Source organism: Borostomias antarcticus (assembly GCF_949987555.1).
Source record: "Borostomias antarcticus genome assembly, chromosome: 5".
Taxonomy (NCBI): Eukaryota; Metazoa; Chordata; class Actinopteri; order Stomiiformes; family Stomiidae; genus Borostomias; species Borostomias antarcticus.
The window spans coordinates 3,798,121-3,822,346 of NC_140238.1; the positions used below are offsets into that span (position 1 = coordinate 3,798,121).

Sequence of the window (24,226 nt, forward strand, 5' to 3'; positions counted from 1 at the left end):
GTCCTTCTGGTCACATTATACCCTATTCTGAAATTCATTAAGCTGAAGAAAGAATGTCTAGAGGCGCAAATAACAGAACAGAATCCTTCTAGAGTAAAGACCCAATTACCTCCTACCCAGGAGATGAACTATTAACATCAGTTGTGAACAGTTTTGAAAGAGCAAGCCAAATAGTTCAAATCATCCACAACTGTTGGTCTCCTATACCTTGGGTTGCTGTCAAGCCTTGAAATCTCAAAGACACAAAGAAAAGATCTCATCCCGTTTGTAACTGGACCCCAAATAGGTTTTCTCTGTCAATGACCATGTACACAGCACCAATCTGTCTTCTACAATTCCGGGTCAACACACACACACACACACACACACACACACACACAGAGGAAGAGGCTGAGTGGGAGGAGGGACAAAGGCAGGCAGGGTGGTGGAGATAGAGGAGAGGGTAGGAGGGGGTAGGAGGGGGGTAGGAGGGGGGTAGAAGTGGTGGTGGAATGGTCCGTGGCGGTGTGGCAGAAGCATGTCTACCCCAGGAAGACATCCCCGTAGACGCCCACCTCCTCCGGCGGCTTGACCCCGCCCTGGTCCACTTGTTCAGGGAAGTGGGCACCCACACAGGCGTTCACGGCCTCCCTCAGCTCCGCAGGAAGTGACCTCGTTTTTGTTGCGTGTTCCATCAGGGCTTCCTGGTTCAGCTAAAGATGGCGGGGGAGGGGTGAAAGGTGAAAGTCATCACTCAGATAGATACTAGTAAGATACTCTAAGGTTTCAGAGTGTGGTTGTTAGCTTTGAATGGGATTTATCTGTCCAAAGCAAGATGGCAAGCATTATTATCAATGTGTTGATGTATTGTATTCTGACATTCACATTTTGTGGTGTAGTCTTGACTGACTGCTGCCTTTCTTGGCCAGGTCACCCTTGTGAAAGAGACAGTGTCTCAATGGGTTTCTTTCCTGGTTGAATAAAAGTTAAATAAAAATAAATAAATTCTTGTTTTGTGATCAAAAGCAGTAAAACAAACAGTCAAACCGGGAACATTATCCATCTGGCTTTCACACATCAGCAACTGAATCTACAGCAGGAGCGTCTATCTCATTCACTCTGAGATGGCAGGACTCCAGCGTACCAAAACAAAAACTAGCCCACTGTCAAAGGTGTGATGACATCACTAAAACTGTAGGCGTTAATGAGCTGTACATTCTGAATTGTATCCACTGGATTTTTCATAGTTAAATACATAGAAACTACATGGTTTAGTCATCAAATGGCCAGCCCAAGAATAGTGAGATCATAGCTAAACGGAGAGTGTGTGTGTGTGTGTGTGTGTGTGTGTGTGTGTGCGTGCGTGCGTGTGTGTGTGTGTGTGTGTGTGTGTGTGTGAGTGTGTGTGTGTGCGTGCGCGCGTGTGTGTGTGTGCGTGTGTGTGTGTATGTGTGTATGTGTGTGTGTGTGTGTGTGTGTGTGTGTGTGTGTGTGTGCGTGCGTGTTGAACCTGATTAGACAGGGCTTTGATCTCCTCCAGTGTTGCTGCCTGTTTCCTCAGCAGAGCTTCTTGCTGAGGGCTGCGTTCTGGAGCCTGGGGAACACAACACGGGTCACGCTTCTACACAAACATCAAATCAATTAGAGCAGAGGTGTACAGTACATGCAAGTGTGTGTGTGTGTGTGTGTGTGCATATGCATGAGTGTGTGTATTCATGTATATATACATGTGTGTGTGTGTGTGTGTCTGTGTGTGTGTGTGTGTGTGTGTCTGTGTGTGTGTGTGTTTGTTTGTGAGCGCTTGTTTGCAAGCGTGTTTGTTTGTATACTGTATGCACGTGCATGTATATGTGCATCCATGCATCCATGTGTGTATTGGGAGCAGAGAGAGTGTGCATGTGTGTGTGTGTGTGTGTGTGTGTGTGTCTATATTAACAGTTCATCCACTCATGTTTCTAGCGTGCGGACGATTGTCTGCTGGAGTGGACCCAGGAGGAGCAACCAGAGAGAGAATCAATACTGTTGGGTCACAACAGGTGGGGCTTGTCCGATTCAATCACACACTCCCTAATGCAGCCAGCAGTCAGGAGGAGGGCTGTGGACACCAGACCAGAGCCATCGTGACGTGAACCGTCTCAGATATTACTGAGAGAAGATAGACTGAGTGAAGAGGCAATCAACCCTGTGTTTGAGGGGTTTTTTTTCCATCAACCAGACTGAACTGGTTTGAGAAGATGAGCTCTACCCGCGGACCACACGCTGTGGACCTGAATGGTGTGGGGGTTGAAAAAGAATGAAGATTTTAAAGGTTGTTGCTGTAGTTACCACGAATTTTAGAACAGAACCCGCACACCGAGCTAGCTACATGACGGATTGAAACGTTGTCGCCTTTTTGATAAATAAAGACGTCCGAACTATAGCTCGGTGTGCCTGGTTCTGTTCTAAAAATTAAGATCTGGACTTATCCCAGCACCCACCGTCGATGTGCCTATATCCAGCTTTTCACTGTTAGTTACTGCTAAACCAGTAACACGTAAGGACCAACGAGACATAAGCTGTGTTCGGAATCGCTCCCTCGTTCCCTCACTCCCTATTCCCTATATGGGGTTCACCATGTAGTGAACTACCTAGGGAACGGAGAAAATGTAGGGTACATGCACTGTTCCCTGGAGATCAAGGTGAATTGTGGGTAATAAATAGTGGACTATACAGGGAACGAAAATTCCAGGGAGAATTCGGACACTACAAACAAAATGTCTGACGCCCTATATAGTGCACTATACAGTGAATAAGGAGCGATTCCGAACACAGCTATAGAAAGAAGAGTGACTGGTCTCACGGTCGCTTCCTGTCGTAGAAGTGGGTTGTAGTTCATTCCTCTCACCCAGAGACGGCCCTGGAGTGGAGCAGTTGAACTGATGGGCGTGCGGCCCAGATACATTTGGTCTGAATATTGATGAGCCAACATGGTGGAGTGAGAACAGCCATCAGCGCTGCCAGCAAATCCACCGGTGAGTCATCCCCACACACGCACCTCCTCATCCCCACACACGCACCTCCTCATCCCCACACACGCACCTCCTCATCCCCACACACGCACCTCCTCATCCCCACACACGCACCTCCTCATCCCCACACACGCACCTCCTCATCCCCACACACGCACCTCCTCATCCCCACACACGCACCTCCTCATCCCCGCTCTCTGTCTACAGCCTGAGTAATCCAAGGCCAGCCCTGTGGTCAGGGATCGCTTATCTTTTGTGTGTGTGTGTGTGTGTGTGTGTGTGTGTGTGTGTGTGTGTGTGTGTGTGTGTGTGTGTGTGTGTGTGTGTGTGTGTGTGTATGTGTGTGTGTGTGTGTGTGATTGTGGGTGTGTGTGTGTGATTGTGTGTGTGTGTGTCTGCATACATCCAAGCCTGTGTGTGATTGTGTGTGTGTGTGTGTGTGTCTGCATATTATATCCAAGCATGTGTGTGTGTGTGATTGTGTGTGTGTGTGTGTGTGATTGTGTGTGTGTGTGATTGTGTGTGTGTGTCTGCATACATCCAAGCATGTATATGTGTGTGTGTGTGTGTGTGTGTGTGTGTGTGTGTGTGTGTGTGTGTGTGTGTGTGTGTGATTGTGTGCGTGTGTGTGTGTGTCTGCATACATCCAAGCATGTGTGTGTGTGATTGTGTGTGTGTCTGCATACATCCAAGCATGTGTGTGTGTGTGTCTGCATATACAGTATCCAAGCATGTGTGTGTGTGTGTGTGTGTGTGTGTGTGTGTGTGTGTGTGTGCGTGCATGTACGTGTGTCAATGTGACCAAATCAGGCAATCATGGTGTTTTGCTCAGTAAGAGCATCTCACTCCCAGTGTAACCATAGAGACAGACAGCCTGGTATGAATATCAGCACACGTGTATCTCCAGGTGATATGAATACCAGCACACGCGTATCTCCAGGTGATATGAATACCAGCACACGTGTATCTCCAGGTGATATGAATACCAGCACACGTGTATCTCCAGGTGATATGAATACCAGCACACGCGTATCTCCAGGTGATATGAATACCAGCACACGTGTATCTCCAGGTGATATGAATACCAGCACACGCGTATCTCCAGGTGATATGAATACCAGCACACGCGTATCTCCAGGTGATATGAATACCAGCACAACCAACCAATCACACCCGACCTACGGTCCAATTCTCGCCTGCTGCTGCTGCTGCCGTCACACAAGCCCGCGGTCGGCGATCTGGAAGAGAAAGCCAGCTACCTGACCCCATCAAGCACCTGACCGTGACTCCGAAATTAAACTAAGCAGTGGCCCAGTATGACACTCCCCCTGTGGGATCCGGCCATATTGGGATCTGGCGAGAGACCGGGGCGCGAACCCCGGTCCCCGGTGGACAGCAGCACCAGACCCGATGCTTAGACCGCTACACCACCGCGGACCGCCCTGCATCCTGTCATATCAGCGCAGCACTCACCACCGCCTCAGTCTGGACGGACTCCTCCAGAACCTCACAGCTCATCGACCTCTTGATCCTAAGAAAATAAGGGAAATGTGTCGAAGTGAGCATGTTGGACAGGAATACATTCAGTCTGTGATCACAGGAGCTTTTAAAGTCGCACTGAAACGGACGTTTGAGATCATCTAACTTCCGTAGTTTCACGTATTTCCGACGCAAACAAGCTATGAGGGTGGGACGTATGTTTAGAGGAATTTGATTGGAACATTGACAAGTGGACGGGTTTTAAGAACTGATTCGATAGAAGGAGAGCGTTGATTGACGGGTGGATGTTGTGAGATTATTGGCCTAAAATCTAAGGTACCTGTTGTCGTCATTGCACGTGACCTACCGTTTTCCAGGAAGTAAGAAATTATATACTTTGATATAAGATTACAACAAAAGTAGAAATTTGTAATTTTTTGGCATACATCGTTGAATAGGTGAACACTATGACCAATTATGTGAACCAAAATGGGACAGAATGCTTTTTTCATTTCAGTGCGACTTTAAATCGCAGTGGTTTGATACTGCTACAGTGTGTGGAGTACATGAAACAGGCAAGCTTGGCTTTCAGACCAGCGTTTAAAAATACACCTTTCTGATCTATACTTTGTTCTGCACTTGAAAATAGAGTGAATGAATGGTGTTTTATGCGTCATAGTTTCTGGGACTGTGTCACAGTGAGTCACAGTTTCAGGGTCAGGGTGTCCTCTCACCTTTTCTTGTCTGAGCACTTTGAGAACAATTTCTTCTTGGTCTCCTTGGTTTCACTTGAAAAATCAGACAAACAGAAGGTGACTCAGTGGGTCGTGCGCGGACCATTAAAAGAAACCTCCCATTCAGGCATGCCATATGTGACCTTTTCCCCAGTTCATTATTGTGGCGGAACACGGGTTAAGTGCGGTGTGAAGCGGTCTTCTCTGATCGCTGGGAGACCAGGAGAGGAGCTGTCTTATCCCCCGTGCTACTGTTTACACACCTGCCGGCTAATGGCTTCCCTTAGATAACCATCTGTCAGCTGGGGACACTGGATAACACACACAGGCACACGCACGCGCACACACAGGCACACGCACGCACACACACAGGCACATGCACACACACACAAGCACGCGCACACACACGCACACAGGCACACGCACGCGCACACACACACACAGGCACACGCACGCGCACACACACACACACAGGCACACTCACACGCATACACACACACACACACACACACGCAGGCACACACACACGCACACACACACACACACACACACACACACACAGACACACACACACTCCCTTTCTGAAAAGCACACACAAATTTGCATGCACACATATACAAATACACACAACACAAACACACCCATACTCACACAACACACACCCACGCACCTCTCTCTCTCTCTGTCCACTATAAGGGGGACTCACTACTGTATTTGCATTATTCCCACACACAGAAACACAGGCATGGATGTTGTTCTGCAATGTAGGTGGTGCTGTGCTTTCACACCTCTCCAGAGCCCGCTGTTCTCTGGCGTGCATCTCCATGGCCGTCTCCAGCAGCTTGGCTAGTCGCTGTCACACAGTAAACAGGAAGCAGGTGTCACTCTCACTGACCAACAGGAAGCTTTTCTAAAACAGCCCTTAGTAATCCAAGTGTACGTCTCCGCTGAAAGCTGTCAGCTAACCCCAACCCATTAAGAATGTGATTAACATGCAATCATTTCCGCTTTAAAACATGGTAGAGCGGGTCGTTCAGTGATCGAAGGGTCAGTGGTTCGAATCCCAGCTCCGACTGTCCACATGTCGAAGTGTCCTTGAGCAAGACACCTAACCCCAAAATTGCTCCCAATGAGCAGGCTAGCACCTTGCATGGCAGCTACCGCCATTGGTGTGTGAAAGGGTGAATGAGAGGCCATTGTAAAGCGCTTTGAGTGCCGCTAAGGTGGAAAAGCGCTATATAAGTGCAGTCCATTTACTATTTACCAATTACCCTGTTTAGACCTCTGCCATACATTTGCATGCACTCTGACCCAGTTTGCTCCGAAGCCGGGGCTCCCGACCATTAACATCCCCACGTGAGGCCTGTTCCCTGACCAGCGAGGTCGCAACCCAGGGAAGAAAATTAACTGATTGACCTCTCAATCATGCAGATCCCGAGCTTAACTGGGAGCCCCACAGAGCACCTAGATAAGATGGATAATCAATAGGCCATTATAGGCCTGGCTGCTCTCCCCTGGCTCCCACTGGGAGGTGAGACTCACAGCCAGGTGAGGGGGGTGGGGGGGGGTGGTGGGGGTAGGGGTGGGGGTAGGGGTGGGGGGGTGGGTGGGGGGGAGTAGGGTGACGCTTGTGCATTTTCACTATGAGACTGCCAAGTGCAGTATTACAGAATGATGGTTAGGCAGGTGTGGACATGACTAGAGGTTGGGCAAAGTCGTTGGAATGCGGAAAGCTAACTAGCCTAGCGGTGTGCACGGACGAAAGCGCATGACGACAGACATCTAGAAATTGCCTTGAATAAGACATGTTCAAAGATGCACTGATGATATAGCATACGTATCTGTATTGTCAAAATCTGATTGACATCATCTAATTAATATCAGTTGTGGTTCTATTCTCGATTCCTTGCCTCCTCTCTTGGGACTCATGGAAGAAGATCCAACGTAATGCATTTTAAGAAGGATGCAAGGAGTGAGGACACAAGGAATCAAGTGAAGACTTCCTCGGCTACCTCGGTGGCGTGCTGCTCCTTCCTCCTCTTCGTCTGGTCATACTGCTCCACCCACAATGCCCGGAGCTCCACCTGCAGTTTCTCCTTCTGCTCTGCCACCTTCTCTGTCGTGGGGCTGGGCTCTGGCGTGTCACCTCCGCCCCTGGGGACACAACCACACCATGAGGCCGGCCCTGGACCTGACCAGACCCGCTACTCCAATTCAGTGCACAATAAGACTGTGTGTGAGTTCGCTTGAAGCTAAAGCTTCCTCTTGAGTTCTGTGTTCTGTTCTTTTACCGTAGCATATTAGCATATCTTGCATTAGCATACCTTCAATTGAAGTGTGATATCAGTGGTAGATTCTGATTATTATTTCATGATATTTCAGCTTCCTTCCTATATCCAGCAAGCTTAGCCGGCACAACCGGGGGGTGATTATACTTCCTACATGAAAACCTCTCATCACTTGAGGGATATTTTTATCAACTCACTTCAGTAGTGGTAGTTTTTTTTCAGTAAAAAAAAAGCACTAGCCAAGGAATATTCACATATTTGTCTGAAACAAATTAGTAGTGTATGAACCTCCACCGTGAGAAAAAAACGTTTATACAACTTCCATTCAACAAGGAGTCACGAAACATGCTGGAAACACAAAGAAACAAGTTTCCTCACTCTTTTCTTTTCAGCGAGTTCTTCTTCTTAAGGTGTTTGAAGGTGTCTGCGTACTTCTGAATCAGCTCCTCTCCTTTCTTCTGCCACTTTTTCTCCAGCTCCTTCATGTCTTTCTCCTGTTTCTTGGTGACCTTAATGAAGCTTTTGTGCTGCGTCAGCTCCTCTGCGGTCACCGTGGAGACCTCTTGAACGACACAACAACAAATTCTCCTGTCAGAACCCCATCTGTTCCTGCTGTTGTTGACACTGAATATGTATTTTGTTTAGCAGACGCTTAACCTGAAAGGCTAAATCGGGTCTCAGGGGTTTATAAACAGAGAACTTCAATCACAGGACGAACGGTATGAACTTTAGGCACATGCAGCACATGGAAACTAGCCTTACCTGAACTGGATCCTGATTGAGAGGAGCCCTCAGCTGCAGCAGGGTCAGTGGATGTGATGGAAGCTATAACGGGTTTAACAGCTGGACTTGACTTAGTCTCGGTACTGGACTCAACATCTGGCTTATCCTCTGGTGTGGGCGTGGCCTCTGGGGTAGTAGGTTCGACACTTGGGGTGGAGTCAGTGTTGGTGTCTGTGCAGGTAGTGGGAGGAGCCTCAGTTTCTGGGGCAGGCGCGGTGGGTGGCGCTGCCTCTTCAGTATCAGGGGAGGAGCTAACATCAGGGAGGGGCTCAGGTGTGGTACTTCCTGCCTCTGGGGTTTCCTCATCGGGGGAACTTTGATCAGGGGTGTCAGGAGTGGGGTCAACTTCAGACTGCTGGGTGTCGGGAGCCGGGTCAGTTCCTCCAGTGGTCTCTGCTTCACTGGTGTCTCCGGGAGACCGGGAGTCGACGCTGGTCTCCTCTGGGGGAGGGGGAGTGTTTCCATCAGCCTCCTCTGCTGGGCTGGAGACAGCTTTGGTCTCTGGATCTAGCGGAGTAGAAAAAACACAATGTCTATCGACAACTAGTCGAATAGTCGAATATTCAGTCGAATAGTCGGCTACTGAAAACAGTCCTACACGTGTCTGTCGAGCTCTCCTTCTCTCGAACGTGGGCATATTCTTCATTACCTGTTGCAGGCACTGCATGTTCCTGACTTGGAGCCTTCTCAGTAGGTGTGGGGGTCACAAGAGGCATCTCGTACTGGCAGATGTAGTCAGCGGACGACTGTGGTACACGGACAACACGGAACATAGAGTCATCACACGCTAACAAGCATAATCCGTTTCCAGGAAGGCCATAACCGCCGTCATGTTTTCACCACAGTTGACGGGTTATATTTCACCCCGAGGAACTGAAATCGATTTACCTCCTGTGTCTTGGTACCGGTAGTCTTCTCTGAACCCTTCGTTGGGTTAAACAAGGCGTCTGTGAAATCTGAGACATCTAAATGCGTCAGTAAATGCCCATCATGATATCTATAGCCTCCTCCAGGGAATCATTATATTCTACAGTCAAGGAACACTGAATCATTATATTCTACATTCAAGGAACACTGAATCATTATATTCTACATTCAAGGAACACTGAATCATTATATTCTACATTCAAGGAACACTGAATCATTATATTCTACATTCAAGGAACACTGAATCATTATATTCTACAGTCAAGGAGCTACGCCTCAAGATGGCGTAGCACAGAGGTCAGTGCTAAAGACACTGCCTCTTGTGCATACAGTATAGAGAGTAAGGTCACCTGCGAAAGCCGCCGGGATGTAGTCCTTCACCTCAATGTAGACAAAGAGAGCTGGCAGAGTGAGCGGCATGTTGCTTTCGCTGCGCAGGCACATGTGCTGGAAGCCTGCGGGCACGAAAGCCCACAGTGAACGAGACAGAGAGAGAGAGAGAGAGAGAGATGAAAGAGGACATAAATTTGTCTCGACTTCAAGGTCTGTCTCAAGTCGGGTTATCGGGCTGAGAAAGGCCGGAGCTCTGGATGGTTGCCTACGGCTGCGGTTCTGAACTCAGGTGTTAAACGGCGTTTGACGAACCTGACTGCAGGGCCTCCAGAGGAATAATCCGGTGGCCCAGAAATTTGCCGTTCTCCTCGTGGACGACGATCCTGAGAGAGGCCATGTCAGGCAACAGGATCTGCCCCATGTGACAACAACGTAAACAACAACAAAAACCTCACTGAAATAACTATCTTACTGGTATAACCACAACGTCATATCACTCAGAAGCTAGACACACCAATCCTCTCGATTGTGATTGTGATGTTTATTGGTGATGAGAGTCAACCAATCCATGGTCATTGCACAGACTTCAGACACAGACACACACACACACACACACACACACCTTCTCAAAAACAAAGGGTTCCTCGTTCCACACTGGGTTAATGGCGTTTGTGGTTGCTGACCACTTGGTGCGATACTTCTTCTTTGGGTCTCCAGGCAACCCTATAACCTCGACCTCCACACCTGTCTTTACGCACTTGTCCGACAGGAACTGGCCTGAATAGATCTGAAGAAGAGGTGAGAGGTCAATCAATGACCCACATACTGTGCACACAGCCATATCCTACTGGCACACATGCTATGAAAAAAATATGGAATTTTCTAGTGAAAAGTGAGCTGCAGATGGAACGGGCCAAAACACATTTTTTACTGTAGACCTTTGGAAAATATAGACTCATCCTCAGCCAAGCTGAACATAAACAAACACAGACAGACTGCACACACACACACACACACACACACACACACACACAGTCCCAGGCTGTGTTGCCGGATGGAAGCCCTCAGCCACAAACAACCTGTTGTATTGACTGTTGTAAAGTGAATAAACAGAAAATGAACAAGCTGCAGTTTTACGTTGTGGTGATAATAAACACAACCAGCCAATTATCATGGTCGTTCCCAGCTATTCAAATCTATTTTTGAATCAACAGTTGTTCTGTGATTGGTATACTCCAAGATTCACTATGTGGAAAAAGTGGTGCTGAATGTATCATACAGTATGTATGCAAGATGATGTTTGCTCCCTGAGTTGTGTGTGTGTGTAAAGTCCTATTTTATGTCATTGGATTGTGTTTCTTATCAGTTCGGAGAAACAGATGTCTTAACAAAAACAATGCGAGTAGCAAGAACAGTAGCCTTTTAACAAAGGAACTGTGAACAACTTCTGGATGAACACACAACTCTTGTCCAGTACTGAAAGACACAGTAGATGCTTGTTCCCGAGTGAGGGATGGTCCAGTCAACCTGCCTTGATTGTCAGTGTGTTGGCCACAATGGTGTCAATCCGGTCAGTGTAGGGGTCAAACTTCTTGTCACTGCGCCTCAGGAGGTCATGTTTGAGAAGGTAGCCTGTCCTCCCGTTGAACTCAAACACTGACATGTTCAGCTGCATGGGGAAATCTAAAAAGTAAACAAGCCCAGGAAGAAATCAAAGTCATATCTAAAGTTCATGTTTCTTCTTTAATGAAATGCAAAATGGACCATTTGTATTTTTTATGTAAATGTTACTCCACCTCCATTGCGTCACCAACCAGTGCAACACTGACCTCCAGTGGTGAACTAAGAAACTTTTTTTAAATCACTCTCAAGATGCTCAAAAAGCTATTGTGTTCAATCAGCACATCACCCCCACCCTCATCCACCTTCACTGACTCCCCATCAAATCCTGCATCACCTACAAAACCCTCACTCATCACAAGTCCCTCCATGCTCTCGCACCTCAGTACCTCACCGACCTCCTCCACCCCTACACTCAGTCACGGTCCCTGCGATCCTCAGACACCGGTCAGCTCTCCGTCCCCCGAACCAGACTGACCTCCTCCACCCCTACACTCAGTCACGGTCCCTGCGATCCTCAGACACCGGTCATCTCTCCATCCCCCGAACCAGACTGCGGACCTTTGGGGACAGAGCTTTCAGCGTGGCAGCTCCCACCCTCTGGAACTCCCTCCCTGCTTCCAGAAACTTCTTAAAATTCACCTCTTTAACATGGCCTTTGACCTCTAGCTTCCGTTTCTTAATGTTGTGTGTCTCTGTCTACCATGTTTGTCTCTTGTCTGTTACTGCCCTTATGTAAAGCGACATTGGGTTTTATGAAAGGCGCTATATAAATGAAAGTTATTATTATTATTATTATTAATAATAATAATAATCACAATAAAGTATTTTGTAAGTATTGTTTACGCAACCGAGCAGAAACATTGGGCAGCTGTGCTGTGATGGTCATAAATGTTTACACAAGATTTTCATCCATATTCTGAAACCAATCCTACATGAGTGCTGATGAGGCCCTCTATGTGGTACAAACCCATAGTTTGGTAGTTGAGCGCCACCATCTGGCAGCCAGCATTCCAGAAGAGCTGCGGGCTGTAGTTGGAGGAGTCCATCCTGGTTCCTTTCGGGTAGATCCTACTCATCTGTCTCTTGTTGTACCTGGAGTGTCTAGTTAAGGAAAATGGTTTTGTCTAATAATAATGATAGACAAAAGATCACTCACTGCAAACTCAAGCTGCTGGACAACAAATGAGACTGATGATCTATTGATTTTAACGATGGAAAATGATTACCTCTATTTCAAAATGAGAGAAACCAGTGTAATGTCTAAATAATAATTACCAATAGGTGTCAAAGGATACTCGACAAACTCCACCGCACTCTTGCAGATCAAATTCTCTCCTTTGGTCTCCACAAAAGATGAGATGGCATAGCTCCTGTTTTTCTCTGTGAGATAGGCATCGTGTTGTATTTAAATGAAATAACCAATGAGCACAACCTGGGCAGTTTGCATAAATACAGGTGTTGCTGTAACATTTACTTTAAGTAAGGGGGGATTTTCAAGTCACAAAAGGGACTCACGTCTGGCGTTATCAAAAGAGACAAATTTGTTGGGCTGAATATAGTTGACCAAGGCAGACATCTCCTCGTATGCTGTCACTTCCTGTCCTGCTGTGCCCTATGAGGAAGTCGACAGGAAGTCAGCCCGTGTCTGACTGAAAGGACGACAGAAGAAGAGATAGAAGCCCCAATGTCCTCTACCTCATCGGAGTTCTTCATCTTCTCCTCATCCTGGTCATCCAGATCCTCGTGTTCCTCTGTGTCCTCCACAGGCCCCTCCCCCTCTGACATGCATAAACAAGGTCAATATTCAGTTATGGTAAATGGACTGCACTTATATAGCGCTTTTCCACCTTAGCGGCACTCAAAGTGCTTTAGAATGGCCTCTCATTCACCCATTCACACACCAATAGCGGTAGTTGCCATGCAAGGTCTAACCTGCTCATTGGGAGCAATTTGGGTTTAGGTGTCTTGCTAAAGGACACTTTGACATGTTGACAGTCGGAGCTGGGATTCGAACCGCTGACCCTTCGATCACTGAACGACCCGCTCTACCAACTGAGCTACAGCAGCCCAGTTGAAGGCAGCTGAGGCATTACTGAGCATAGTCACCTCTAGACCACCTTGTATATGCAGCAGCTATCCCACTGTGTATTGTTTTACATAATATATATATTTTATAATAAAACCTTGGCCCTCCTGGGTGGTAGTGGGTGCCGGCTGGTCAGTATCCTGGGAAGTGTTAGCCGGGTCTGGGCCCGGTGTTGTAGTCTTCTTTGGACTGTTCTGATTGGGTTTCCCATGACCGCCTTTCTTGTTCTTAATGAGGATCTTGCCCATGAGTTCTGCCGGGCTGGGGATCGGCAGGCCTGGCTTCATCTGCTCACACACAATCACACATAAATGAGGAAGAGGAGGCCGCAGGCACCAGCGTGCACACACACACACACGCGCGCACACACACATGCAAACACACGCGCATACACACACACACAGACACACACACACACACACACACACACACACACTCAAAAACACACACGCTCTCCCTTTCTCTCTCTCTCTCTCTCACTGATACACATGCTCACAAATGTCATAAATGACACAAACTACATCAGAGAAGGTTAGCTGTGCACATAAATCAGCTCTGCAGACTACAGGAGCTCACGAGGGTCAAATGCAGCCGTGATGAAAAACAGAGAAAGATGGCGAGGGTGAACTCTGACACATTGTTACTTAGTGCGTGCGTGACTGGACTGAAAATAATGAGCAGAGTAGCGTTTCCCTGTAAGTGTATGACCGAAACAGGCCATCTTGAACATCTCTTTTCTGTATATATTAGTACCAGCTCTACTCACAGGGTACTTCTCCAGAGGATCTGTTAGCAGGGCATCTCCAAATATGGTCTTACAGTAGTTGGCCATCTTCTCCTGCTGCTTCATCCTAGCCAACCATAACAACACAGGTTCATCCACTGTCTTTGCGACAAGACCTATTATATTCAACTACATAATGATAAGGAGGGTGCAATATGAAACAAGACAAATACTTAGGTTGTATATGTCTACATCCAGGTGGAAGGTGTGTAATATTGTTAAATTCTGGTGAAAGAAGAGGTTTAGTGGCTTACGAATCCACATGGTTTTCAAAGGAGAGGATCACAGGGTATTGTGACGTCTTAAAGGCGCTCTCTGCGATGGCCTCAATCACATCCTGTCACAGACAAGGACACGCAGACCCACAAGTGCACCCACACACCCACAGACACACACACACACACACACACACACACACACACACACATCCAATCAGAACCTGGACCAGGAAGAAACATGAATGGGAGATACAAAACTACAATGTACTCCAGACAAACAAGCTAAGGACAGGACAGCCCAACCGTCGTCATCATCATCATCATTATCATCATCATCATAGAGATCAGAGACTGACTGTAACCCAGGGCCTGTTCTACTGTATGAGTGCGAATCAGAGGTAGAACCCTGAGTGGCCATAAATGGCCGTGTGTTTTAGTGAGTGAGGCCAGGGGGGTGTTAGTGGGTTGAGGAGGGCGGTGGCCAGTGTCATCATGATGCTGTCCAGCCTGTCTCTAGAGCACCTGCTGGCAGATACAAAAAGATGTCTGTCTTTCTGAGACACGAAACAGCCAACTGCCACTTCCTCTCACACTGAACCCAGTGGCCTAGAACACTAAAGATTGTTAATTTACAGTACAACGCTAGTTGTTTTTATATCTAAATGTATTCAAGAACCAGTTACGCACAACGCCAATCACATCCATTGGTGTTGAGACAAATGTGTTCAGCTAACGTAGCTAGTGAACGTTCCCTCGACTTCAGTCATGTTCTGTCTTTTTTCTCACGTATTTGGGAAGGTGGTCCTCAGTATTTTTTTTTTACAATCAAGAGTGGGCTAAAAGGTTGGGAACCCCTGAACTAGAATACAGTGGTCGTGTACAGAGGGATGTGCCCAACACCACAACACCGTCCCGTACAGAGGGACGTGCTCAACACCGTCGAGTACAGAGAGATGTGCTCAACACCGTCATGTACAGAGGGACGTGCTCAACACCGTCGAGTACAGAGAGATGTGCTCAACACCGTCATGTACAGAGGGACGTGCTCAACACCGTCGAGTACAGAGAGATGTGCTCAACACCGTCATGTGCAGAGGGACGTGCTCAACACCGTCAAGTACAGAGAGATGTGCTCAACACCGTCAAGTACAGAGAGATGTGCTCAACACCGTCCTGTACAGAGGGACGTGCTCAACACCGTCATGTACAGAGGGACGTGCTCAACACCGTCATGTACAGAGGGACGTGCTCAACACCGTCATGTACAGAGAGATGTGCTCAACACCGTCATGTACAGAGAGATGTGCTCAACACCGTCATGTACAGAGGGACGTCATGTACAGAGAGATGCGCTCAACACCGTCATGTACAGAGAGATGTGCTCAACACCGTCATGTACAGAGGGACGTCATGTACAGAGAGATGTGCTCAACACCGTCGAGTACAGAGAGATACGCTCAACACCGTCATGTACAGAGGGACGTGCTCAACACCGTCATGTACAGAGGGACGTGCTCAACACCGTCATGTACAGAGGGACGTGCTCAACACCGTCGAGTACAGAGAGATGCGCTCAACACCGTCATGTACAGAGGGACGTGCTCAACACCGTCGAGTACAGAGGGACGTGCTCAACACCGTCGAGTACAGAGAGATGTGCTCAACACCGTCGAGTACAGAGAGATGCGCTCAACACCGTCGAGTACAGAGGGACGTGCTCAACACCGTCATGTACAGAGGGACGTGCTCAACACCGTCATGTAAAGAGAGATGCGCTCAACACCGTCATGTACAGAGGGACGTGCTCAACACCGTCGAGTACAGAGGGACGTGCTCAACACCGTCATGTACAGAGGGACGTGCTCAACACCGTCGAGTACAGAGGGACGTGCTCAACACCGTCATGTACAGAGGGATGTGCTCAACACCGTCGAGTACAGAGGGACGTGCTCAACACCGTCATGTACAGAGGGACGTGCTCAACACCGTCATGTACAGAGGGACGTGCTCAACACCGTCATGTACAGAGAGATGTGCTCAACACCGTCATGTACAGAGGGACGTGCTCAACACCGTCATGTACAGAGAGATGTGCTCAACACCGTCGAGTACAGAGAGATGTGCTCAACACCGTCGAGTACAGAGAGATGTGCTCAACACCGTCATGTACAGAGGGACGTGCTCAACACCGTCATGTACAGAGGGACGTGCTCAACACCGTCATGTACAGAGGGACGTGCTCAACACCGTCGAGTACAGAGAGATGTGCTCAACACCGTCATGTACAGAGGGATGTGCTCAACACCGTCATGTACAGAGAGATGTGCTCAACACCGTCATGTACAGAGGGACGTGCGGGAGCTCGCACCTTGAAGAGGATCTCGGTTGTCATGGTGAAGCCGTGAGTGATGATTGGCTCCTCGTCCGGGGGTTTGCCCTTCCAGCAGTCCAGCTCCAGGCAGCGGCAGCCGGCCAGCAGACACTGGCGGTACATCTCCGGGGACGACACACCGGAGAACTGACCAGCTGGAGAGAGAGGCGGAGAGAGGAACGGGTTTTTAATCTCTATTATACAAATTACCATAAATGTGACCGCCACTGACGGTCTGGTCCTGATGTCTGCACTCCTCAAAATGCACAAGAGAGCAAAATACTTTTTTTCTCCCCCTCTGTTTTGCTTTTTTTCATATTACGAAAATTGAAGTTGTGAAGAACCCACTCAATATAACAAACAACAGTTTTAGGATCAGTAAATAGTCATATTTTGTCATCAAAATCCATGTTCTGTCAGAAGTGTGAACAGCTCTGAATCTTTGAAGCCCTTTTTCTCTGCTTAGTGATTCCAGGTGTACCGACATTCACAGAAGCATCTTCTTCAAATATTTGGAGATATCAATGTATGGCACATCATTTGAAAGCTTACAATTTACAGTTTCAATATGTTAAGAAAAAGAAAAATGACCTTGGCAGACATCAAGACCTCCAGTGGCAGCCACAAATATCCAGAACCAGATACCAACTACTGACCCATCTAAACCTATTGACTCTTCAAAATGCTTCACAGAACATTGAAAAGAAATTCAAAGTATGGATCATGTTTAGGTTTAGAATACTGCATGAACTTGGTTATATTAGATTTGATTTTTTAAATAACCATCACGATCATCTGTCGATCGATCAAAAGTCCATATTGACATTGAATATGTACTGTAACACCAGGCTGGAAGACTGAGAGCTGCTGTCACAGCTGTCGTGACCCCTGACCTGTCAGGTAGGTGTTATGGGAGGACTTGATGAAGTAGTGGGGGAGTGGCTGGGACATGTCCTGACTCTTGGCCAGCTTGTCCAGGATGACCACCGACGTCTCCGGCCCCATCAGGTAGTACAGGAGACCCTCGGGAGATAGCTGACCTGTAGGGTAGCACGCCACACAGATACTACGCACTATAGCAGGGTGGCACCACCATACTGTACCCTATGTGCTTGAAACTCAAAGATAAACAGGTATCACTCACTCTTATGAGATAGGGTAGGGTACTATAACACACAGTTGACATTATGGTATGTTTTATATCGACACTACGATCATATTCTGGGTGTCTAAAACATCAGTCAATATGCATTATGATCAATTTAACGGTTTTCCAAGATGTTTTTATTTTTTTTGTGACCATGGTGGGTAGAGCTCACCTCTGTTGGCGTTGGAGGAGCAGGGTTCGTACTTGTCTATGATGGCCTTCACCTGTTCAGGCCTGATGCGTGGGTACAGCTCCTCGTTGAGTCGCGAGTCTCTCTGCTTCTCGTTCAGGAACTTGGTCAGGCTCTCCTTAGTCATGTAGGGCTTGGACTTGCCGGAACTGAGGGGGCGGCCCACACACAGTTAGCCATGACAAGTACATGTACTTACAATACAGTACAGTACAGTGCCGGACTCTGTGCTCACTGCCCACTGAAGATTTGTTGAGTGGGGGGGGGGGGGGGGGGCGCTAGCGGAGATTTATGCGCCGCTAATTGCCTTGTATGCCAAGTGCCCCTGGCTGCAAGGCACTTAATCTATTTATTCCACCTGGCCCCTAGGGTGGGTGTGTTCCCCTGAAGTAGGTTGACAGAATAGGTTGGTCTAACGCTGCGTGTTCCATTTCCAGCTGTCCGGACGGAAAATAAGATGAATTGAGCATCTCCTCCATTTCAGAATACTACTGAGAAGAACACAGGAGGAGTATGAGTCTGCTCTGTCACAGGAGAGGCTGAGGAGGAGGAGGAGGAGGAGGAGGAGGAGAGGAGGAGTATAAGTCTGCTCTGTCATAGGAGAGGAGGAGGAGGAGGAGGAGAGGAGGAGTATAAGTCTGCTCTGTCATAGGAGAGGAGGAGGAGGAGGAGGAGAGGAGGAGTATAAGTCTGCTCTGTCACAGGAGAGGAGGAGGAGGAGGAGGAGGAGGAGTATAAGTCTGCTCTGTCACAGGAGAGGAAGAGGAGGAGTAGAGGAGGAGTATAAGTCTGCTCTGTCACAGGAGAGGAGGAGGAGGAGGAGAGGAGGAGTATAAGTCTGCTCTGTCACAGGAGAGGAGGAGGAGGAGGAGGAGGAGGAGTATAAGTCTGCTCTGTCACAGGAGAGGAAGAGGAGGAGTAGAGGAGGAGTATAAGTCTGCTCTGTCATAGGAGAGGAAGAGGAGGAGTAGAGGAGGAGTATAAGTCTGCTCTGTCACAGGAGAGGCTGAGGAGGAGGAGGAGGAGGAGGAGTATAAGTCTGCTCTGTCACAGGAGAGGAGGAGGAGGAGTAGAGGAGGAGTATAAGTCTGCTCTGTCACAGGAGAGGAGGAGGAGGAGGAGTAGAGGAGGAGTATAAGTCTGCTCTGTCACAGCCTGGCTGAGGAGGAGGAGGAGGAGGAGGGCTCACTGGGAGGTGAAGATCTCATAGATCTCAGGTCGAGGACAGAGGTTCATGAGGAAGGACTTGAACGCAGCCTCTGTGAAGACGTCCGGCTTCATAGTGTCCCCCTGACAGAGCAACAACAACAACAACAACGACAACAACAATGACCTTTAACAGAACAACACAGCGACCTCTCACACATTCAGCTGTGCTTCAAAATAGATGGAGACGCACATATTGCTTTGTATATTAGTGTTTCACACTGACTGGAAGAGAAGCCAGACTGTTTTAGATAGAAGGAGCTCTTCTCGAACCTTTCCTTTGGGCAGGTGAGCTGAGGACAGGGCACCCTCCACCCTCTTCTTGTCTGATGGAAACATCTTGTAAATGCTGAGGAAGACATGCAAAATTCAGGCACAATTCTACACCAACACTCCTTGCAGGAACGTGTCCTTGACTCTCTGTCTCCACTCTGGATGTTTATGCATTGAACAGTCCATCTAACAGTATGGGGCTCACTGTTTGACAGGGATCTTGCCATCCTTATTGGTATGGAGGGAGATGCGGACATACCTGCAGGATGGGGACAGTCACATTTCATTAAAACTATAAATGAAGGTTGCAATCATGTTGGATTCAGCCTTTGATTTCGTCCCTGAAAGACAGACTTGGTACACTCACATTTTATCCAGGAAGACTTGTCTGCATGCATTGTTCCTCAGCGTGTTGTAGGCTATGGCTAGAATATCAGCAGCCCAGTTCTGTATCAAATACACACAGTAAACAATATTCTCAATACTATAGGCTAGTATGTTGTACCTTATTCATAAAGGTGTGATATCCTACCGATTCCGTCATCAAAAACATTTTTGCTGACTGCAGGTAGGTAGGCTATATGTACATGCTCTTTCATTTTCAACCACTAGAGGGCGCTGATCAGTATCAGCCTCGGGAGGACACTGGTTGACTCATTACGTAACTATGAACACAACCAAATCATGATTCATAACAGTTTATACTGGGTTTGGAGGTAATAACAGATATTCTGGTATTTGGATGACCTGTGGACAAGGCTCGAGCGTTAGAGCAACAAGGATTATAAAGGGCAGAGATACAAACACAGAATGATAAGCAGCTTGCACAGACAGTATAGTATAAAATTACCTGTGTCACATTCTCCTTGTAGGCAAAGAAGTTGTGGTAGGTCAAACTGACCATGTCTTGGCCTGAGACCACGGTCAGGGTTTTGGCCAGATGGCGGCTGTCCGGGAAATCCAGGTTGAACACATTCCTGACCTTAGGATGCTGATGAAATGACAGACGAGAGAGACTTGGAACAAGGTTACCAGTACAAAATATTAGCGATAGTCATCATCTGTCTGTCAGTGGGGAGGTGAGCTCTGCTGTGTCCCTGCTCTGTTTTCCATACACAGGAAATATGGATGCACTAGCATGACCACACAGCCAAATCTGCTGCGTAATGCATACAACCACCAAGTCCAACGCACTCATATGAGCTCACACTGGCCCTGCAAAGACACTAGGGTTCTTCGGCTATCTTTCAATATTATAACTTATCACACATACTATATATATTTTTTTTTAGCGTGAGATACAGAATCAAGCCTTATGAAATGGGGCTTGAGAGAGACTGATTCTTGCGTTAGGGCTAGTACTAAGGTAAAGCACATGAATATATCACTATAAAACGAAAATGAACATATCTCTCTCTCTCTCTCTCTCTCTCTCTCTCTCTCTGTCCAATTAAATAAAATAGGCTTAATGTTCAATGTGTCTAATATCAACATTAAACAGTACAATTTTGATTGTAGCCTTCTAACTTAACCAGTCATCATTCTACTGGATTGCTGTAGGGTAATGCATCTTCATCACAGTGGCAACCTACAGCCCCCCCCTCCCCCACCACCCTCTACTGTGACCACTCTGTGACAGGAAAGCACAGCAGGTACAGTTATCACAAATGAACAGCCTATCTAATATAAGACCTATTTATTACCATCAGCTAATGTTCTATAATGAGTGGGCGGACAGGCTAATGGACTTAAACAGTAGCAGACAGTGCAACTGTAATTGTAGGCTTTTAACCTTTGCTATAGCTCCTAGTAACTTGTTTAGAAAGGAGATGCACTTGTGAGTTCTGGTAAGTAGGCCTAGTGGTACTGACCTACATTAAAGTCACTTTGAATAAAAGTGTCTGCTAAATGACTGTAATGTAGGCTAATATCACTCACAGCAACATAGGATATGCAGCTAGGTAGTTTGCTAGCTATTTATGGCTAGTAGTAGCCCACTTTGTTTATTAATTTACATGACATATTTTGCTTATTTAGGTAAAAATGTGCTTTGCGCGCCGCACAACCTAAGTGCCCTTTTTTTTTTTTACTTTCGACCCTGCCCCTCTAACATCCAGTACACGTCCCTGTGTGCATGCGTGTGTGTGTGTGTGTGTGTGTGTGTGTGTGTGTGTGTGTGTGTGTGAGAGAGAGAGAGAGAGAGAGAGAGAGAGAGAGAGAGAGAGTGAGTGAGTGAGACTGAGTGACAGATACCAGTGCTTTCTCTTGTGGCATTTTCGTGACTACTGCCACTTTTGCAATGCAAATTCCTCCTTCTCTCTGACACGCCACACAGAGATAAAGAAGCAAGGTGTAGGTCTTGGTGGAACTTTTGAAGATCAGGGAGACCAATTCTGGATATAATGACTGAATCAGAGTGCAGTGAAAAGGCTATCTACTTCTTACATAATAATTATACTCACTTTAGGAAGTTTTGCATATTTCTCTGATCTGGCATCTCGGATGGTTTGTACGTCCAGAAACTCTGTCTCCTAGAAACAAGGCATTTTCTAAATCGCACATATCCTACAGACACGCATACAGAACCCAGTTTTATCACAATCAGAGGCAGTACAAGATTGTCTTTTGTAATTGTAGGGAGATGTACAGTATGAATTACTCTACACGAAAATGGTCTTGAAAATGTTTTGCTTGAGCCAACACATTGAAGGTACATGTGTATGTGATTTAAGATCTGGTTATCAGGCTAACTGAATGGCAGACCAGAAGGTGCCTCTGCCAGATAAGAAAGAGAGAGAGACAGGCAGACAGACAGACAGACAGACAGACAGACAGACAGACAGACAGGCAGACAGACAGACAGACAGACAGACAGACAGACAGACAGACAGACAGACAGACAGACAGACAGACAGACAGACAGAGGGCTATCAGCCTGGTGAGCAGTACTTTGAGTTCAGTTTTGCTGCTGAGGTGAGCTGGTTAACCCACATCAGCACCAGTCAGTACTGTCCTCAAGGCTGCTGGGACGGCCACATAGCTACAGCACAACCAAGCCTCACACATGATCTCATACACAGCTTATGTGGATCTGAAGATAAACATACATGTCTCATACAGTATGAGTGTGTCAGTAGCAACACTGCAGTCTGAACAAGCATCCAGTAGTATTCTTATATGGGAAGCTAAACCACAACTAGATCATAAATTGCAGTTGAAATGTTTATTCTCATTGCCCGGCTAGCACAGTCTGTAGAGCATGAGATTCTTAAATCTCGAAATATTTCATTAATATTTATGACAAATAAACAAGATTTTTTTAATTATTATTATTATTATGATTGGATTGCTATTACTATTATTATTATTATTTTATTATTATTATAAACCATGAAGGGTTGCAACCTGAACATACACAAAGCACCATGTTCATGTGAAATGTCACCTAATACCAGTCTGACCTTGCTTTGGTTGGTCCAGTAGAGGTAATAGCCCTTAGGGTCCATTTTCATGGTGACAGGAACAGTCTTGGTTGACTCCTGGTTTAAGAAAATGTCATTTTGGTAGTTTGCAAATATTCTCTCTTAATTTACTACTGTACCATAAAAAATCAATTCAAAATTATTTGTAAAGTGTCCATATTGACTTTCCTTTATTGACAATATCTCCATGAATATATTTTTCTATTAAGTTAACCAAGTTTTTTTTTTCTTTTCTTTTGAGGATATACTCAACCATCAACGCCACTCACCTCCGACCATTTGGTAAACCTGTCTCCTTTGAGCAAATACTCTTTGACCTCTGGTTTCTCCAGAGTATAACGCCTCTTATCCATTTTGTTTGTCCTTCTCCTGTCCCTGGTCCTCACTAAAGTGAAGTTCAGTGACTTCTGCCTTAATGAACTCTGTGCATCATGTTCCAAAGCAAATATGTACTTTCCAGAACTGTCCTATACTCTTTCTTGGCGCCAGTACAATCACAGACATGGGCGCGGACTGGGAGGAGAAACCCCAACAAATATGCATTGCAAATGAATGTGAACAATACCATAACAAAACCATATTGATTTGAATGAGTTATGAGTTTAGGAATATCATCTGCAGAGCGCCAGTGTCAGAGAACCACCTAAGCATGGGCCACCATGTAAACAATCATTTAGCAGATTTTGTTTGTTTTTGCACTTCCTCTCCAAGGCCCTTACAAGTAGCTTACATTGCACTAGGTGGGCAAACCTACGGGTCTCAAAGAAATGTCACAGCATGCTGCATTACCGTGAAAAATGTGTCACATTATATATTATGAAACGAGCTTTTTCAACCCATACTCTTATCAACGCATACTGTAGCTCAACCTACTAAATAGCCTCTACTATTTATTAAATCCTACTGTTTGTAATATACACCAAATCATCAAAGATCCATTATATAATGGTAGAGGATTATCGGGGATGGTAGTGATTGCTGGATTATATTTTTGTAGAGGAGTGCCGCCAGTCCCTTGTCATTTGAATAACATGTAAATGACCAGGCAGAAAGCAAATGCAGACAAAGTAGGGAATAGGGCACAGGTTAATCATTGTTGCCACAATATAGTCCCGTTCGTAATTAAACGGCCCCTTATCGTATTATTAAAATGATTCCCTGACGGGCATCATCCACCAAACCAACCCGCCTCCCCAAGTCATCGCTACATCTGCCGCTGTCCAAGGTGCTGAAAAGACCTCGCGTGCGACGGAGGCTGGAATAGGACCATTTCAGGTGGGAGGTCAAATTAGGGTTTTGTAGCCTATCTCCTCCT

General features: G+C 46.7%; 1 protein-coding gene across 1 annotated transcript; it reads right to left on the minus strand.

Annotated features, from left to right (window-relative positions):
* Positions 1 to 521: 521 nt before the first annotated feature.
* Positions 522 to 23,264, minus strand: plcb2 (phospholipase C, beta 2; the record flags this gene model as incomplete). Its single annotated transcript, XM_084438377.1, has 32 exons — positions 522 to 692; positions 1,490 to 1,573; positions 4,461 to 4,518; positions 5,201 to 5,254; positions 5,989 to 6,053; positions 7,213 to 7,354; positions 7,867 to 8,050; positions 8,554 to 8,778; positions 8,948 to 9,017; positions 9,160 to 9,227; positions 9,549 to 9,653; positions 9,844 to 9,943; positions 10,154 to 10,318; positions 11,063 to 11,214; positions 12,122 to 12,246; positions 12,450 to 12,534; positions 12,670 to 12,766; positions 12,850 to 12,932; positions 13,380 to 13,527; positions 14,007 to 14,091; positions 14,279 to 14,361; positions 16,611 to 16,768; positions 17,507 to 17,653; positions 17,933 to 18,099; positions 19,140 to 19,240; positions 19,430 to 19,505; positions 19,635 to 19,688; positions 19,797 to 19,876; positions 20,280 to 20,420; positions 21,892 to 21,960; positions 22,891 to 22,968; positions 23,181 to 23,264. 32 exons carry the CDS (start codon positions 23,262 to 23,264, stop codon positions 522 to 524), a joined length of 3,504 nt encoding a protein of 1,167 aa, XP_084294503.1.
* Positions 23,265 to 24,226: the final 962 nt, after the last annotated feature.